Genomic DNA, 20,273 nt, shown 5'->3' on the forward strand with positions numbered 1-20,273 from the left:
GTTGGTTAGAAGTGGTTGCAGGATCGGGTGCTTTTCCTGTTTCACGTTCGGGAGTTTTTGTGCCTTCGTTGCTAGGGCGTTCTGGAGTCTGCTCGGTTGCGTTGTCTGGGGTTTTCTCTGCTTCGTGCGTATTTTCTTGTTCTGAGCTTGGTTCGCAGGTGTCGTAGTTTTCTATGATGGGGCTCTCGCGTGGCTGACTTTCTGTAGGCAGGAAAATCTCGTCTTCGTTTCGAAGGTCTGAGTGTGCTAGGCGACCCCGAAGTTGATCGATGTGCCTTTTCCAGTTCCGCCCATCTTCTAGTTCCAGCAGATACGATCGTGGACCCGTGATGCCAATGACCTTTGCCGGCATCCACAATGTTCCCCCTGCATAGTTGTGGGCGTATACTGAATCCCCTATGCTGAAAGACCGAATTTTGCTTGTGGAGTCTGGGGGAGCTGTGGCAGAGTAATTTGGGTGAAGACGGTCCAGGTGAGACCGTAGACGGCGGCCCATGAGTAGTTCAGCGGGACTCCTACCCGTCGTTGCGCTTGGGGTGATGTGCTGAATTAGGAGGTAATGGTCAATGCGTGTTTGCCAATCACCTGGACCCAACCTAGCGAGGGCCTCTTTTGCAAATCGCACCATTCTCTCCGCCTGTCCGTTTGATGCCGGATGGAATGGCGCGACGAGGGCATGCCGAATTCCCTGACCTGCTAAAAACGTTTCGAAATGCATGGCAGTGAATTGGGGCCCGTTATCAGAGACCAGGAGGTCGGGCAGGCCATGAGTGGCGAAAAGTCACCGTAGAACTTTAATGACTGCCTCTGCCGTGGTTGAAGTCATTAGGACTACATCTAGCCATTTTGAGTATGCATCCACAACTATAAGGAAAGTCTGACCTTGGAATGGCCCTGCGAAGTCGATGTGTATTCGCGACCAGGGTGCTTTAGGTTTCTCCCATTCTGTGGCGGGCGCTTCCGGGGGTGCTGGTCTCGATTCCTGGCATGGGTCGCAAGTGGCCACCCACTCCTCTATTTCTTTGTCCATGTTTGGCCACCAAACGTAACTTCTTGCTAACGCCTTCATTCTAACAATCCCCGGATGACCCACATGTAAAGCCTCTAATACATTCCTACGTAAAACATACGGAATAACAACTCGATCCCCCCACAATAAACAACCTTGTAACACTGAGAGTTCGTCCCGTTTTGACCAAAACATTTTGAATTCCGGGCCCACGTTTCCCTTCGGCCACCCCCTCCAAACCCAAGTTTGAACTTGCTTTATTACATTGTCTTTAGAGGAGAACCTTGCAACGTCGTATGAAGAAACCGGTCCAGAGTCCAAACAGTCAATAAGCAATACCGGTACTTCTGGAGTGGGGTCTGGCAGAATGTCAGGTAATGGGCAACGGCTGAGTGCGTCCGCGTGTCCGAGAGTGGAGCCCAGTCGATGAATCAATTTGTATGAATAAGCAGGCAGGAAAACAGTCCACCTGGTCATGCGTGGAGAAAGGGAGATCGGGGTGGGGCGGTTTCCCGCCAAAAGTCCCAACAACGGTTTGTGATCTGTAATTAGTTCAAAATCGCGGCTGTAGAGGTATTCGTGGAAACGCTTTACTCCAGCTACAGCAGCCAGCGCTTCCCTGTCCATTTGGCTGTAATTCCTTTCGGCCGATGAAAGAGTTCTGGAGTAGAAGGCGATGGGTGCTTCTTTTCCGTCGGGCATCCTGTGGCTGAGGACTGCTCCCACTCCGAAGGGTGATGCGTCGCAGGTCAATACCAGCGGTAGGGTCTGGCTGTATTGAACAAGCAGTGAGTCAGTGGTGAGCAGGCGCTTTACCCCGGCGAAAGCTGCAGCTTCGGATCGTCCCCATTTCCATGGTGCGTTCCTCTGGAGTAGACGGTGTAGTGGCTCAGCAACGGTCGCCTTCTGCCTCAGGAAAACGCTGTAGAAGTTAAGTAATCCGAGGAAGGCCTGCAACTCGGTCTGATTTCGTGGTGTGGGGGCGTCCTGGATCGCCTTAATTTTCTTTGAAGTGGGGTGTATTCCCTGACCATCGATTCTATAACCCAGGAATTCTACGCTAGGCACGTTAATTTGGCATTTTTCCTTTTTAAGGCGGAGACCCTTTTCTCTGATTCTGGCCAAAACAGTTCTGACTCTTTTATTTAATTGCTCCTCGTTTGCAGCAGACATCAAGATGTCGTCAAAATAGGGGACGACTCCCGGTATCCCTTGCAAAAGTCATTCCATGACGCTCTGGAACAATCCTGGGGCAATGCTCACGCCGAATTGTAGCCGGTTGCATTTGAATGCTCCTCTATGCGTCACTATAGTTTGGGCCTCCGCTGTGGCGCTATCAACTGGCAGTTGCTGGTAAGCTTGTGCCATGTCTAACTTAGCAAATACCTTTCCTGGCCCCAACGAGTGCAATAAGTGCTGTACTACAGGCACAGGATATGCGCTCTGTTGTAGCGCGACATTAATTGTGCATTTATAGTCCGTGCAGATGCGGACTGATCCGTCTGGTTTGACTGGGGTCACGATGGGTGTTTCCCAACGCGCGTGATCCACCGGCTCAAGGATTCCTTACTCCACTAACTTATCTATTTCCTTATCTATTTTTGGGCGGAGTGCAAAAGGCACTCGTCTCGGTTTAAGTCGGATTGGCGCCACTTTGGGGTCTAAATTGAATGATATTGGTTTACCCACATACTTACCAAGACCGGGGCTGAACACATCCTCAAACTCCTTAAAAATCTGTTCAGCGCTGCTGTTTCTCACGGCGTTGATTCCGGTGACTTCTAACCCCAGGGCTTCAAACCAATCAAGCCCCAGAAGGTTCTGTAATGGCGCGCTGGCGATGGTCACGGGCAGCTGGGCTTCGATGTCCTTGAAGTGGATTTGGAATGTGCCTTGGCCCACGATGGGGACTTGGTTCCCCTGGTAGTCTCGCAGTAGGACGTCTGGAGCGCGGAGTTGGCTCTTTCTGAGGCTTGGGATAGCCTGTTTCATGGATGCCCATGAAATAATCGTCAGGGTCGATCCTGTGTCAACTTCTAGCTCACAGGGTGAGCCCTCCAAGAGGACTGTGACTCTCAGCCTTTTTGGTCGCTTAGGGCGGACCTGATGTATTGTGGTGAGATACGTTCGCAACTCCTCTCTCTGGGTCAACTCTATCTCATCGTCTACATCCTGAAAATACTCTCGTTGAGCGTCTTGATAGAACGCTCTTTCAGCTCTTTGTGTGTATTCTCTCTGGGGATACGCTCGCTCAGCTCCTTGTGAGTAATCTCTCTGGGGATACGCTCGCTCAGCTCTTTGGGAATTTTCTCTCTGGGTATACACTTGTGGATTTCTCTCTGGGCGCCCTTTCTGGTTTCGCCAAGCCCCTGGGTTGGGCTTCTGTTGGCGGTACATGGGTGGCTGCCATGAGGCAGGGACTCCGCTCCGGCACACTCGTGCGATGTGCCCAAGTTTGTTGCAGTGCGAACAAACAACGTTCCTGAACCTACAAGTGGACCTGGGATGATTCCCTCTGCAACTTGTGCAGGGCGGCAAACGGGATCCGGGTCTCCCCCCAGGCCTCAAGTGACTGCTCTGCATCATGTGACTGTCCTCGAACTCGGGATTCTCGTAGTCGGGGCTTGTGTCCTCGTAGTGTACTCTGGTTTGCCTCGGTGCTGGCTGGTTTACATTGGCCCCTCGTTGTATGGTCACCGATGATTTCTCTTCTGACTCTGACGCTCTTGCTTCGTTCAGCGCTATCTGTAGGGTTAAATTCGGGTTTGCCAACAGCTTCTTTTGTAGAGAAATGTCTCTTAACCCACAGATGAGCTGTGCTAAGATGTGCTCGTCCAGATCCCTGAACTCGCAGTGAGTTGCTGCTTTTCGTAGGGCTGCAACATATTGATTGATGGATTCTCCCGCCTTCTGGTTCCTCGTGTTGAATTCCTTGCGGCAGACATGGCGGGAAGGTTTTGGCGCGTAATGAGTTTGCAGGGCCTGTTGCAACGCCGTCCACGATACTGCCTGTATTGGAGTAGGCGCGGTGAGGTCTCTGGCCGTATTGAAGACTTCCTTTCCACAGTAGCCGAGGAAGATGTTTTTCTTCCTCACGTCGGTGATCCCCGTGTATTCGTTCGCTTCGAGGAAACACTCGAAACGAATCATGAAGGCTTCCCATTCGTCGTTTGCTGGGTCGAAAGGAGCGGGGGGAGCATGCATCGCCATCTTCTCTGTTTGAATTTGCTGCGCTGCGGTGATCTGAGATGGCTGCTGGAATTTCTGCCGAATTCCTGGGCTGGATCAAATCCGGAGATTCTGGAGGTAGCGTTCTTCGTCCTATCTGCCTCTCGATCCCACCTTCGTCGCCAATGTTATATCTGGGCAACGAGAGACAGACTGTGGACACGTAGTGACTTAACAGCTCTTTATTAGTAGTAGTAATGATCCAGCTTGCTCTGTGGTCGGAGGGTTCCCCTTTTATAGGGATCGGGTACGCCCCTCGACCAATCAGAACGATACCTGTTTCCCGCTGTAGCAGCGGACCAGAGGGGAGACTTACTACGATATATGCTAATATCTAACACTTTCAATTTTGCCTTCCTGGTGACTGCAGGGAAGTGGGCAGGATGGACAGTCACATAGATGTTCTCGATGCGACACCCAGCACAATATGAGCTCTTAAGGTTGAAAAGCCTACAAAAGTCTTACAGTTAAGAGAAGCAAAATGACCCAAACTGAACAATAACAGTGCACAGTCACTTGGACATTTTCCCTTTAAATGGAAGCAAGTTGAATTGTTATGTCTCACTGTCATGCTATAAACAAGAAAATATGATTTAGCACTTCATGATTGGGATAGGTGGGTGGGTGGGTGGGTTCAGTTTATTGACAGCCATAATCTAAACTCTCTCTGGCCTTCAAGCACTAATAGCCTGTATTTCAAATCCTTGAAGTTTTGGTAATCCTCAGTCTAAGACAATGGTGAAGAATCTCACTGGAACTGTGTTTATTCCTAGGATTTTTTAAAAATCTGTTTACACTGGTATTTGGATACAGCTGGTTGAAAAAGGAATCCTCCAATGAAATGAGAGTCAGACACTGTGCTACAATATCCTTACACTTCCAAAATACTTGAGTAAGCTGCAAAAGGCTTAACATTTTTTGAAGAGATAGTCTGTCAATGGATTATTGGGCTGGCTACCTTTAAAACTGTGCATAATAATAAGTCTTTCTGTCTCTCCTCCAATCCTGCTATGTCTTCTAAATATTTGACACCCTATTTTTGTACTATAACACCTTAATCTTAAACCGTGTTCTCATTTGGCTTGATTGAACTGGAAACTGCAAATATGGAGGGCTTCATGTTTTGCAAGTCTGCCATAAAATGTCAAAAAAATGGATTGAGAAACAGAGATGTAAATATACAGTCTGGCAGCAGGGCTTTTTAACTAGAAGACTATTATTTTCCTATGGAAAACAGTTGCTTCTCTTTCAGTTTTTCAGGAAGCTGTGATGTCCTCAGTATGTCCCACTGAAAACCAGATCTCTTGGCTTGTAGTGGTTTTACAAAGTACTAGTTAGCTATGAATGAATTTTTCCCAAAATACTTTCCAAAGCTAGGAGCTTATTCGTCTCCTGCCTTCCTCCTATAGTTAAGAAAGCAATTCATTTATGTCAGAAGTAAACCAGTGTTGGGATGCACCAAAATAAAGATAGTTTGGAACTAAATTGTCTTTAAATGTTCCTGGTCCTAAATATTTGAACAAAATATAATTTGCTTGTGAAATTTTGAAATATAACTAAGACAGAGTGTTTTCCTTTTGTTTTTGTTTTAAAAGACCATCATCTTTGAATCAGCAAATTAAAAGGACATTAAAACCTCAATAGAAACTAGTCTAGATGATAGCACTTCAATTCAGCACATAAGGGAAATAGCCATATTCAATCTAATTAGGGCTTTTTAGGATATTCAAAGCTGTTATCATCTTGTAAAGTTCAAGAAAACAGTCTTCTAATTGGCTTCCTGCTGGGAAATCCATAAAAACGTCTTCATTGTCCTTCTGGGCAATCTATTCTGCAGTTTCACAGCTGGACTTTTTTTTCTTCTCTTTTTAATATTGTGTCCTCACCTAAAAATATTGTTACAAAAACTTCCATGCCACTAGCACCTGCTCATAATAAACATAAGAAGAATTTTGCATTTGTTTTTTAAAAAAACCTAATTGACTTGGTAGTTTTTCACACGTTAATTCTACTACTGCAGAAACCAGTATCACCAATCCCTCCTTTCCTATATACTGGTCCTCTGGTTGTAACATAAAATACTTTAGTGATGGGTTTGGGGTATCCTTCCAGATTTTATTGTAGAGCCACTCTTATGAACTTTAGGCTTTATGGCTACTATTGAAAGATGTTGGACACTCCAGTAAAACCTCTTTAGACACCCATGCTAAATTTAATTGCAACTTTATAGAATGTCAACAACACCATGAATATCCCTTTAAGAACATGTATTACTTCTTTTACCTACTACACTACCCTGGCATATTCATAAGAAAGGGACAACATAATTTTCTCATCCAATGACATATGTCAGAAAAATGCACTTCTGCTTGTTTCAGTGATGTTAAAAGCTAAGTTCGGCTTAATTTTAGTTTTACAATAGGAATGCTTTGTAGGATAATTTAAAATACCAGAGTGAAATCACAAATAGTTTAGAATCAATGTATGGCATAACAAAATAATTATGGGCTGAAGTAAAAAAAAAAGAACTGCGATTCAAATGAGTCCTAAATTCTGTGGAAATCAAGGATATACTCTACTTACTGGGAAGAAAATTGACTCAGGATTTCAAATAATTCCCACAAAATGAAAATATTAAAAAAAATAGAACAAAAGTCTTGTGCAATGTCCATCCTGCTCACCTTGTCAACCTAGAATTTCCAGCTTCAAATAAAACTAGTCCTGGGGATTTTCTCTCCACCAGAGTGGAGTGATAGATGCACATATGTTTCTGTATAGTTATGTCTGTGTGCACAGGGCAAAGGATCTAAAAGAGTACAGGGCAAGAAATAAAACCAAATAACCAATAATTGATTTAGTAAAGGTGCCCCTCGCACATATGTGCTAGTCATTCCCGACTCCAGGGGGCAGTGCTCATCTCAGTTTCAAAGCTGAAGAGCCGGCGCTGTCCGAAGACGTCTCCATGGTCATGTAGCCGGACTGATTAAACGCCAAAGGCGCACGGAACTCTGTTATCTTCCCACCAAAGGTGGTCCCTATTTTTATACTTGCATTTCGAACTTCTAGGTTGGCAGAAGCTGGGACAAGTAACGGGAGCTCACTCCATTATGCAGCGATAGAGATTCGAACCCCGAACTGCTGACCTTTCTGATTCACAAGCTCAGTGTCTTAGCCACTGAGCCACCAAGTCCTTGTATTGATTTAATAACTGCATGTTAAGATGAATTGACTGTGCAATATGATATAGCATTGATAGAATTATTGGATCCCTGTGTTTATACAGCACACACTAACCCTTCTCATGCAGAGAAACATATGATATGAAAACACATAAGAAGAAGGTAAAGGGATAGCAATGCAGAAAAAGAAAGGAGGGGAAAATGTGCTAATGTGAAAGAGCTTTTCTTTCATGATGCTTTGTTGCAACAAACTAAAGTTGCCAATCATCTGAAAACAGGTGATATTGTGGAAGCTGAGTGTTACTAGAATCTGTGTAATATATATATATATATATATATATATATATATATATATATATATATATATATATATATATATATATATATATATATATATATATATATATATATATATATATATATATATATATATATATATATATATATATATATATATATATATATATATATATATATATATATATATATATTGGTATGTTCATATGCCTGCAACTGTTCCTCTGAAACCACAAGCAGTTCGCACAGATAGCCTTTCCTCTTACAACTTTGCAAAATACTGTATGTTGAAGCCACTTATGGCTTGAACAAATCACCTTCCCTTGAGGTGGCAGGATGGTTATATTGCCCTAATTGCCAATGCCTGTGATTATATAATAATGAGATCAGTGCTATCCTTAGAATAGTAAAGTGGGTACAAGTTAAGTAAAGTGATTGGATACCTCTAATTTTGCTTTCCCTTCTACCAATAACTCAGCTGAAAGTTAATATATATCCACCAAATTATCCCGTTTAACTTGGGAGGGACTGTGGAGGAGGTGAGTTTGGAAAGAGGACTAGGCCCTCTGATTAAAACTATATTATCTATTCTGGCATGGCTATTTTAATGGCTGAGGTATATTAACATCTATGGCAATAGCTTTACTTTGTGACCATATATATATTTACCCCGAATTTTAAAATGTTTTTATGTTGCATGCTGCCCAGAGTCACTAATTGAGATGGGCAGCTATAGAAATTGAATAAATAAATAAATAGCTATTTCTCCTTCCAATAAGCAGCTGGGGGGAGTCCTTTCTTTACCTCCAGGTTTCTGATTGCCTGGAACTGATCTGTGGCTCAGAGATCTGGTGAGTAAGGGGATAAAAAAGGCATCTTTCCCACTTCTGCCCTCCCCTTAACCCAGCAGGCAAGATGCATAGAAGGAACATGGCCTGTAAGAGTGCTAGATCTATGTTCTGACTGCCCTTGACTATGGATTCCCCAGTCTCCATTTCAGCACCACAATAAATTGTTTCTCATGCCTTCCTGCTTCGTTGCTGTCTGTCGCACTCTGGAATCTCTTTTCCTCCCCTTATTGCTGATCAGCCATCATTTGAAGAAAGAAGCTTATAATCGTCAATTAAGTTCAACGGATGTGAGGGGAGGGAAGAAGATGAAGTTATTTTTTTTCCCCATCCGTCAATCCAAAATAGCCCAAGAAAACCGTGTCTAAATAGAAGTAGGATGAAGGCTCTGTAGGTCTAATAAAGTGTGTCTGTCTGGGCACATGAAAGAGAAAGAGGCATGACTGTCACATTTTAAAAACCAAGACCATACTGCCTTTATTGTTTTTATAAATAACTCAAGGCAACCATCACACGCAATATTACTTCTTCTTCCTATTGTGCCCAAAACAGGAACCCTGTGAGGTAAATTGGGTTACTGGCAAAAAGTGACTGGTCCAAAGTCATCTGACTGGCTTTCATGCCTAAAGCAGGACTACAACTAATTGTCTCCTGGTATCTAGTCTGTTGCTAGAACAAACTGGTCCTTTTGTACACTTGGGGTGCATAGAGCTTTCATCTCTAAAATATTCTCTAGCTTCATCTATACAGTGAAGCCCTATCAGGCTCAAGGTGAAGCCCTTGATCAAGCCTTTATCTTGATCAAGATAAAGACTAGCCACTTTTGATTGCATATTAAAACCAGTCCAACATATAAACAAGGAATTGCAGCCCATCATGGTCAATAAAATTACTTTTCCTTTACAAGCTTTTCTTTTGCAAGCCCCCTGGGAGCTGTATGCAATGAAATTTCATTTTAATTTATGCCGATTAGTGTACAATTAAAGTGACAATAAAGCTAGTCTAAGCTCTAAGTCTAATAGGGCTGCTCCTAATTACAGGTTGTTTTGCCCCAACAACCTAATACAGCTTATTAACAACAACAAACTACAAATAAACAAAAAGGAAATACCCCTCCTTCTAACAATTCTAGAGAATAAATCTAATTTTTCATCAGTTCCCAAAAAAATACACCAAGTTCTAATTACCCCAATTAAAGTTTGAGAACTTTATTCTATTTATCATCTTCCACTGTGATATATGCCATCATAAGGGATCAGTGCCAGTCTGCAGAGTATATAGGATGAACTGGCAAAATTACATAAACGGGTATAAAGGTAATCTCAGAAATTTCAGTATTCAAAGATTAATGGGAAGGGGGAGGGAACTTCAGCTGTCTAAGGAACTCTGCCACTGACCTCAAAGTGACCATTTTTGAACAATGGGAAGTTCAGACTTCTAGCCTGGAGCCCCCTCACGAACTGTTCAAGTTCTTCAAGGTTGGGTGGCTTCAGAGCACACGGCACATCCAGCAGTGTGCACAAAGCTGCCCATTCTGGAAGCCCTGCCCAAAGTGGTTTAAGATTATGTGAATTGCTTTGTCAAGGTGAATCACTTCACCTCTTCGCTTCAATGAAGCGAATCATGTTGCTTCCACAGCACAAAATTCTTTGTTGAAGCGAAGTTGTTTGGCATAGGTCTACGTATTACCAAGTATGCTTGTGGACATTCAAACTTAACAACTCTGTAATTACTTTCGGCCTCCCATTTTAAATTGACTGCACAGTTTATAACCAATCACATCACTCTATGTGTGTGTGTGCATGTGTATTTGTGTGAGTGACTTAAAATAATGCTTCACGTATTGTTGGAAATGTGCTGCTCAAAATTGAAACTTTAATTATTATGGTGTTACGCATTAAGTAGCACCCTTTTGGACAAAAATGATTTGGAAACAGAAAGTCATTTAGAAACAGGAAGATAATTAAGTTTTAAGTTTTTATAGCTGAAAAAGATTGATACTATAATTTCTGGCAATCGTTTGTAGGATTCTTAACTCTTCCTGTATTTTTATACAAAAACTACAGCATTGAAAGAATATGGAACTTAAATGTTTAATCATTTAATTATAAAACATGACAGAAATTAATATCTCAAGTTTTACCTAGTGTGTAAAGCAAGTATGCTTTTAGGGGCTTTCTCTCTTCTTTCTTGCCTACTTAGTAATATACAGGATTATTGATTGATTCTGTGTCATCAAGCCATGTTCAGCTCTTAGCAACCATATATGTAGACCTCCACAATGATCAGTCTCTCTACTGGCCCTTCAGAGTTTACAAGGGTACATCCATCCCCACGGAAATGAAGTCCACCCACCTTGCTTGGTCTTTCCTTCCAATTTTGCCACAATTATAAAGGGATTAGAATGAGCCTTGCATAATACATCCAAGATATAATTCAAGCCTGGTCAATTGTGCCTTGAGTGAAAACTCTGACTTTGTTTAATGATCATTTGTTTGTTTTCTAGGTCAGTATTGGTGATACTGGTTTCATTGTCAGAAGTCTTTTCCAATGAAGTATAGTTTAAATTTTTTAATTGTATTTTTTCCGACCATGTTCTAAAACTTTTAACAACCCATGTTATAAATCGCTGTCACATGTTTATTTTTAAGCACACACACCTACATTTACATGGAAAAACCCTACTAATTTTTTTAAAATTCATCTTCATTGTGAAAAATTGCCACTGTTTTACAACTGTTCTATTTATTTGTTGAACCTCTGACATCTTTTTTTCCTTTATTTTATTCCTACTTGACAGATAGAATCAAAGGGATCGAGTAGTTGTCATTAGTTGCTAACAAATCATACAACCAATTGGATCTGGTAACCTGGCTATGATACGCAGGACAAACAAAGAAAGCCACACCATACTAATTTGAAATAGAAAAATACTGACTGTGGCAGGAACATATCTTCCTGTCTCCCAGGAAATTAGGCTGTCATACCCATCATCTTTACATGTTCACTTCTGTTAATAAGAGAAACCACACAAATTCACATAAATGCGCATTAAATGCATAGTTCTAATGTTTGCCTTCCCTAGCATTTCTTCACTCCTGGCAACATTCTACCAACATTCCTTTTACTTCATCATTGATAAGAAACTTTCTAACTTTGGTGGGCTCACTCTAAGACTCTATCCATTAATTTGTCCTTAATGTGTTGAGCATGAAAAAAAAGCTTTACTTGCATGTTTATCTTGTGGTCTAGCATGTGTGTCAATCCAGCCCAATTGGGCAGTTTCTATTCAGTATATTTGGACAACCCAGAACATTGATCAATGTACAAGCAGGCTAAAGATGCTGTGTGAACGCAATCTAAAAACTCTGTCTTGACACATGCCTCCCAGTACATACTATACAAGCTACCCATATATGAATGAAATCTTTTGCTGTAGTTTATGAGTTTTTCCCATCTTCCAAGAGGCAAGAGAGTAAATTTCCCTTGCCCACTCAGTGTTTTGGGTAGCTGAATATGCTCTCATCAGGGGGCTGTCCCAGAGCAAGATCCCAGAAGATGCTTTGCTGCATGTTTTACTGATTTCCTTTCGGTCCTCCCATTTAGAGTGCAGTAGGGCAGGCTACTTCTGCTGATCACTGGCTGCCAGCAGTTTGGCAGATCCAATCTTACCAGGCTCAAGATTGTTTCAGCCTTCCATCCTTCCTAGGTTGGTAAAATGAGGACCCAGACTGTTGGGAGAAATATGCTGAGTCTGCAAACCACTTAGAGAGAACTGTAAAGCATTATGAAGCGGTATATAAATCTAAGTGCTATTGCTATTATGCCCATCTCAAACTTTGGGCAGGTCCTTTATTGCTGGTTCAATTATAAACAAGATTGCAAACAGGTAGGAAGGCCTTTTTGGGCCAATAATAATTGCTTACCATACCATAACAAAGATTGTACTGACCATGTTTCAGAAAAAGAAATGCCACTTTAAAACCTCCTGTGACAAGACAGACAAACACCGAGCATTTCCAGGGTGACGTTGGGTAGGAGAGAGAGTTGCTCACCATAGTCTTTCTTGCAATACTTCTTCATGTTTATCTTCAGCTTCCCTTTGGATGCCTTGCAGTAGGTATCACAGTCTTTGGGGATGGACAAGAAGAGAAAGAAATATAGATATAGATATGTACATATATACACATATATTAGGAAGTTAGTCTTAATACGCATGAGGGCATGTGGGACGAAGGGAGGGATGCAGCAAAGGGGAAGGGAAGCGAGAGAGCAACTTACTCTCTGCCATGAATAAGCAGCATGCCTAGGAGATCCATCTGCCAGGACCTGATTGGGTCATCTAATGGGGGCATTCATTGAAAAACCTTCTATATTCCAAAGAAAGCCCTTCACAAAAGAAGCCATCCGCCTCTCCTTTCTTGTCCTCCCCTCCTTGTCTGATGAATTTTTTAGCCTGTCTTCTGCTGCCTGCTGCAACTCAGCTGCCTCCATGGGAGACCCTGGGCCTCCCTTATTGTACCACCCAGATCTTTAGAGAGCCACAACTCTCCCCCCCCTCTTCCCGGTTCTTAAACGGCAAACTGGAGCCTGATTAAAGCCCACAGAGGCCTCTTTGTCACCCCTAACCCAGACCTGTGTCAGGCTTTGGCATTCATTGCAGAAGGATTCTGACTGGGGTCACCCCTCCACAAAAGGGGTCAGAGAGGAAATTAGCAGCCCATGAAGCATTAGCAAAGCCTTTGGCGTCCACTCTACTGGAGTGTGCAAATAAAATGCCCCAGTGGGATTGCTTCATTTCTAATAGGCCCTACTGCTGTGATACAATGGTTTTACTCCTTCTGAACATCATCCTGTGTTCCAGTGCTACTAATGTGATGCAGCATTGCCACTTTGGCAGAGCCTGCTGGAGCTATTTTGCATCACTTGGAACATGGGGAGCTCAGTTATGCTTTGTGCATCCAATGCTGAGCCTCACAGTCACATTTTACTCTCCCATCATCGGTTGGGACTGAATGGAGCTCTTGCGACTTGCTCTGGCTGCTCATTATTCTGTTGGAAAGACCAAAAAGGGCTTACTCTGGAATGGCATTCATTCATGTTTATTCAAATAAACCAGGGCCGAAGAGGTATATATGTTTCATGCTTGTGAAACAATCTCTAATGTACACACCTTGTTTATCTCCTAGAAAGCTTCTGGAGCCTGGGGAGGGTGAAAAACGGACCTACTGGGCCCACTGAAAGTCAGAAAATGGACCATTTCTGCCTCCGGAGGGCCTCATATTATTAAAAATGTGTGTGAAAGACACATTTTCATAATAACTACTGAAGCAGCAACATAGGGATCTCCAACAATTTCCTATCTATGAATGGCTATCTTGTTAGTTTATCGAAAGCAAATAGCAATCAAATAAAGAGCTATACATTGCAAAATGTTTAATCACCATCACCATCTTGCTAAGCACTTAGAATAAGGTTTGGCATATTTCATACACTATGGAAATATAATCCATAAAAACCAGTAACATCACAACAGGGTTGCTTTGCTGCTATAATCATTATACTGTGGTTTTTCCAAGGAACTCAGTCCTCCTGGCTCTCTCTACGTATATAGTCATGCTTCATATTTTTGTTGGCATTATTTTGATAGCTTGAATCTATTCCATTCCAGAAAAAGGCAGCAGTATCAGAAGCAACAGGGACACAGGAGCTGCCAAGAATTAAAAGAATGTCCCAGATAACTGCAGAGGAAGCAGAATCCAGGTGTGCCTTCCACTGAGCAATTGTCCAATCACTTCTCCATTGATTAATGGAAGAATAGTTCTCTTGGAACTGCTAATCAATACAAAGGTTCCCAGTAACTATAAACTAAGATCTACAGATAAAGTAGCCAATAAACAAACTTAGAGGAGAAAATGACTCAATTGAAAAACATGCCTAGATTCAGGACAGATCAGGTCTCATCTGAGTACCATTTTAATACTACTAATCATGAGTTGTTTATTGCATTGCTTCTGACATATTTTGATTTCTTTAATCCCCCAGGATCAGGGTAATGGTCTCTTTGCTCCCCACCATCCCCGAATGCAAACTCATAGCCACCAAATCTAAATCTGTGAAGCAAACTCGATTTGAAGGTGAAAAGATATTTACGTGAGCAAGTTGCCTCTTTCAACAATGTTTTTTCTGGGATCATGCAGCACAAGCTCAGGAAAAGATACCGTTTATTTGAGGAGTTGCTGATTAAAATAATATATGTTTTTTTCCCCTTCCGCTCAAATGTGTCTCATTCTCAGAGATTGCCAGAACAATTCCCTGTATATATTTTTTGGCAAAGTTTTTCAGAAGTGGTTTGCTATTGTTGCCTTCTTAAGGCTGAGAGAAAGTAACTGGCCCAAAGTCACTCAGCTGGTTTTGTGCTCAAGGTGGGATTAAAAATCACAGTTCCCCAGTTTCTAGACTGATATCTTAAACACTACGCCAAACTGGCTGTTGTGATGTATATTCACACACAATCTCTTTCCATTCAAATCCAGATCACTGCACAGCCCTGATAGTCTTACCTACTTTTCTTCCTGAATCTTTTAACTGTTCTTGAATCAATGCAGCAATTATTTCTTCCTGTCCAGGTATCCATATAGGCCTTAGCATTGGCTCTTAAATCTAAAATCCTACATAGAACCCATCCTTGGCTGCACGAAGAAACCAGATGGGCAGGAAAAGGATTCAGGTGGTTGAGTTCAGGCTACAGAAAATCCAATGTAATTCCTCTTGGACTCTACAGAATTAGCTAATCCCAGATAACGTCACAAGAAGTTGCCCAGTCATCTCATTAGATTTGAACACATCAAACCACCATCTGTCTGTCTTCTTCTGGTCAGTTATATCCTGAGACTTTGTAGAGATCCAACCCAGAGTAAATAAATTACCCAATTAGATGGAATAATGGATGGATCAGATCTGTTCCAAATTTTCCCTAAAACTCATCTTTGATTCATCCATTATTACCATTCACTAGCATAGAGCATAACAAGCTATGTAGCCCTATGCTGACATGCTGTCGTATTAACATAGATGAGACCATAGATGAGACCAATTCATACTTTTAATCATTTATTCTTGCTCCATTCTTAATTAAAGCTACACCGTCATTTCCCTTTCATTCATTAATTCTACAACACAAAACCAGAAGACATAGATTCAGAACTATTATATCCTTCTGCTTCTTAGTTTTACAACATATTCTTTCATTTCAATAATTAATTTATGCTGTTTGTATACCTACTTTTGTTAGGAGGCCAGTAATTTCATTACTGAATTCTTTAAGAATTCTCAGGTGGATGCCATCCAGACTTGGTGATTTGTTTCTGTAGGCTGTCTCAAGATGTTTTGCAATATCCTCATCTGCTACTTTAATTAGCTTTATTTGTTCCAATTCATTCCCTGAAAAAGTCAATACTAGGCCAAGCCTCTCTCTCTTCTATGGTAGCAGAGACTGTGTACATTCGTTGAGCTTCTCATTCAGTCTGTTGCTGTCTAATGGCTGGACAATTGCTCTTGGCTTTTTCCATTCAAATATATTTAGGTTTTTATTATTTCCTGTTTTTTTTACCTCCTTTTCTTGCCGTAAACTTTTTCTGCTTCTCTTTCTGCTCTGTGTTAGGACAGGTTTTAAGGAAGCCATCTTAACTTTGACAGCTTCCTGGATGTTGGTTGACCCTTCATTACATTGGGCAAAACATTACAGTCAAGCCTCAATGATTGTATTTTTAAATATCCTTATGAGAATATTTAATTATTTTGACTTTTCCTTTCAATCTCTTTTTCACCAGTATGTCTATTTACTGGATTATATACCTGCCCATCTTATGCAACGTAAGTTTGAGTGGCTCAAAAACAACAATAAATGTAATAAATGCAGAAAAATCAACATGGAAATCTTCCAGACCTCCAACTGCTACCCTTCTCCATATATCCTTAAAAGAAAACTCACACTACCATAGTACTTATGGTAAAATGCAGGTTTTTACTGCTTTTCAGAGGGTCGGGACCTATGGATCCAAGGGGTAGCTATTGAGAAAGCATTAGATGACAACAATTGAAGAAAAGGACTTGAATACAATTCACACAGCAGTGATGTAACATGGGTGAATTGTGAGGTGCTTAGAACTGTGTACGCTGTCGTTTCCTGGGCCAGATATAATTTCTGGAAAATTTATTCTAAACCTAGGTAACCATAATTTTTAGTAGAATGGTAAACTGCCTCTGATTATTGACTATCTGAATTTAATTAATGCAGATGAAGACATTTTATGTTTCTTCACTGTTTACATAGAAACAGAAAGAAAAGAAATATGAATAAGAGATTGTCAACCTATCTCCAATACAACAAAACATGCATTTTTTTTCATTTACACAAGTACCGGTAATACAAGTTTTCTTGCCTCTTTTGAAGACTAATAAGCTGATTTTAAAGAATTTTCATGCAATAAAGCTATAGCAGATGGTAAAGAGACATACCTTAGTTTTCCTCTATGATTTCTAAGATTGCCTAGCAATACCTCCTGCTGATTGAATGAAAAAGCCATAAAACGTCACTATTCTGGTTTTTCTTTTTATACAGCAACAATACAACTTTACCTTGGTGAAACTACAGAGAATAGAAATACAGCATGTTTTTAATTTGGTTTGGAATTCAGATGGATCATGTTAAAAGCCATATAGGTTTTGGCTTCACCGTCTATCAGATTTTACATTAACTCTAACTTAATGTAAATGTAATGTAAATAATGGGGCTTTCTTGAGCCTTGATTATGAATCTATATTTTGATTGTAACAATATGGAAAAGAGAAAAATAAATAAAATAAATTATTCATATTACTTCCATTTCCATATAATTTCTGTATCAATTTTGAACTTTTTGGTTGCTGTGACAACTATGGATCCGTTCCAATCCTTTAATAATTCTTTGATTATGTAGGGATATTTTCCTAATTTTAATTCTGTGGCTGTCTAAGAAGAGATTGACTATCGAAGTCAGATCATTGAGGATTTAGTTTGGGACTTCCTTCCACATCGTCAAGGATGGAAAACTTCCTACAGGAAGCTGAGGAATTTTTCAGAATACTGAGGAATTTATCGGTTAATATGGTTCACACTTCTTTTTAAGCAAGAAAGGGAAAAAAATATTTAGAAGAAATATCGTTTTTTTTATTATAAAAAGTTTGACAATAAAATTGATAATAGTTAGGGTTAGGTTAGGGTTGTTGATAGGAATGAAATAACTGGGTCCAATACCACATCTTTAAGTATATTGACAATATATTTATTTTACTGGTCCTTTGTTGTCCAAAAGGCTATCAGAGTCTGGACCTATTTGGTACAATCCCAATAAAATGACCTTAATGATAAGATAGTCATAATAATGGGAGTGGTATGTGATCTATAATGGTTATAGCTGCAATTAAAAAAATGATGGCATCAGCCAGCTGACACATAATGCATGGATGTGTAGCAGGGGTGAAATGCTACTGGTTCTGACCAGTTCGCTAGAACTGGTAGCAAAAAATGCTAAGGTTCACCCGAACAGGTAGTTAAAAAAAGCTTTAAAAGTGGGGGGAGGGGGGGTGTTCTGTGACACTTAGCTCTGTCGCACGATCATCAGAACCTTTTTTTTTCACTTTTTAAAGCATTTTTTCCTGCCAGTTCAGGCTAATAGGTTGGGGAGGGGGGGAATTATTTAAAAAGTGAAAAAAAGTTGGCCATGCCCACCCAGGCACATGACCCACCACCACCAAGCCACGCCCACAGAACCAGTGGCAAAAAAAAAAAATAGATTGCCTATAGATCCATAACAGAAACCTTCTTAAAGCTGTCCAAACTCCTAACTGACAACTTATTGTGCTTTCTTGATTTGTACCAAATTCTCTGCTGAGATTGAAATCCAGACTGATTTAAGAAGGTTAGTGGGGCAGGGGCTCAGCCTTTCAGGGGTGATGCCAGTCTTTTGGAACATGCCATCCCAGTGGGCATCTACTCCCTTACTGCCTCCCTTTGAACAGAACAGCAGTACTCTTTCCAAACCAAGCAAGTAAAAAAACAATCAAACACCCCTTTGAAAGCAGGGAGAGGGAAGTTAGGGCTCCCACTACTATCCCTTATCTCATATCTACTAACATACAGCAGCATAGATGAACCTCAAATCTTCTCTCCCAGAATTCCTCTAGGTCTACCCACTTTCTTGCCTTAATGTGGCAGCTTGGTAAGTAATGCGGTCTCCACATATCTTCTATGGGAGTGCTTTACTTGGCAACCACCTGCTAACTCAGTGAGAGACAGTTCCAACAACCTGTGCTGCTTTTCTGACACACTTAAAGAGAAAATATGAAAATAAAAATGAAATAAATTCTATGAGATCTTATCCTAGTCCTGTACTGGGGAGTATAACTAGTAGAGGCAACTCTTCCTTCCCCAACTCCATAAGGAGGTAAACTAATTTTACAGTAGCTAGACAAGAGAAGGGGAAGATAATATCTTTAAAAAAACCTTTTAACTTTTTGTAGTCTTTATGTAGTCATGGAAATATTCCATTATGGAAAGATAAAAATACAGAGTTTTTCAAATCACAAACATCTTTTTTTTAAAAAAAACCCCTCTGATTGAAAAATATTAAGGAAAATATAAATCTGAGAAGATCACAAGATGATTCCGAGCCACTCCAAAGTAACATGAGAATAGTTTAATCGTTTATATTATTATTACATTCTATTAATTTGTTTATTCTGCTTTATATTTGCACATCAGCAGGAGTTCCTTAGGATTCAAGTAGTTGATAAATTTTATAAATGTGTAAGTAAATAAAATAAAGTAATTAACCTTTTTTGGGTTTTTTTGTTGTTGCTACATTTGGCCTCTCCGGTCTATTCCCTTTGATGTAAAAATAGCATAAGATGTTTGTGTAATCATTTAGTGCATAGTTCTGGCTGATTTCCCAGACTGAGGCAGAGGGCTACATTAAAAATACTGAAGCTGGCTGATTTTCCCAACTTGAAGGCTCAGAATGTTATATGAAGCAGCCCTGATAAAAACCAAAGAGAAATTGTGCAAACAAGTTTGGGACTTTAATTTCCAACTATCAGAGAAATCCAAGAGAAATAATATCCACATGTCTTTTGTTTTTTTTTATGTATAAATTTTGATGTGGAATATTTTCTGGACATATCCAAATAACCAAATGTAAGTTCAACTAAATTCTTAGCAATGGAATTTCCTAGTCAGAGTATTTAAGAATGCAATGGCTAATGGAATTTAACATTTACAGGCTGTTCATTTTAGTATATGATCAAAGTGTAATAGCTATCAGTATCTGACAGGTGATTTGCAACTAATTTTTTTTACAAATGTTACATTTAAATTTTTAAACCTGTTCGAATAGACAGATGTCCAATTTGATTCCATCCAAATTTGAACACCAGTTTTTTAAAAAATTAAAATTCAATCTAGAATATCTAAGTGGATTTTACATTTTTTGAAATGAAATCCAGGTCTAACTTTATTTTCTTTGTATTACAGTGTAAAATATATGAGCAGCTTCAAATGCTTCTCCAGCATCAAATTAATTGCACCATTTCCCAGTGTGGAAATAAACCTTATTTAGTTTAGCTATTGGCTATGCTAGCTAGAACTTACGAAAAGAGTAGTCCCAACCTCTG

The 20,273-nt window shown here is 40.5% G+C and overlaps 1 protein-coding gene across 2 annotated transcripts in view; it reads right to left on the bottom strand.

The window, feature by feature from the left end:
* NTN1 (netrin 1) overlaps nt 1-20,273 on the bottom strand; it is a 148,178-nt gene that overhangs the window by 10,503 nt on the left and 117,402 nt on the right. For both annotated transcript variants that reach the window (XM_081939817.1, XM_081939816.1), the window contains exon 6: nt 12,617-12,691. In XM_081939817.1, the coding sequence (XP_081795943.1) occupies nt 12,617-12,691 (75 nt within the window). The remainder of the gene's footprint in view (nt 1-12,616; nt 12,692-20,273) is intronic.

The sequence above is a fragment of the Natrix helvetica genome (assembly GCF_964273705.1).
Source record: "Natrix helvetica genome assembly, chromosome: 1".
Lineage (NCBI taxonomy): Eukaryota > Metazoa > Chordata > Lepidosauria > Squamata > Natricidae > Natrix > Natrix helvetica.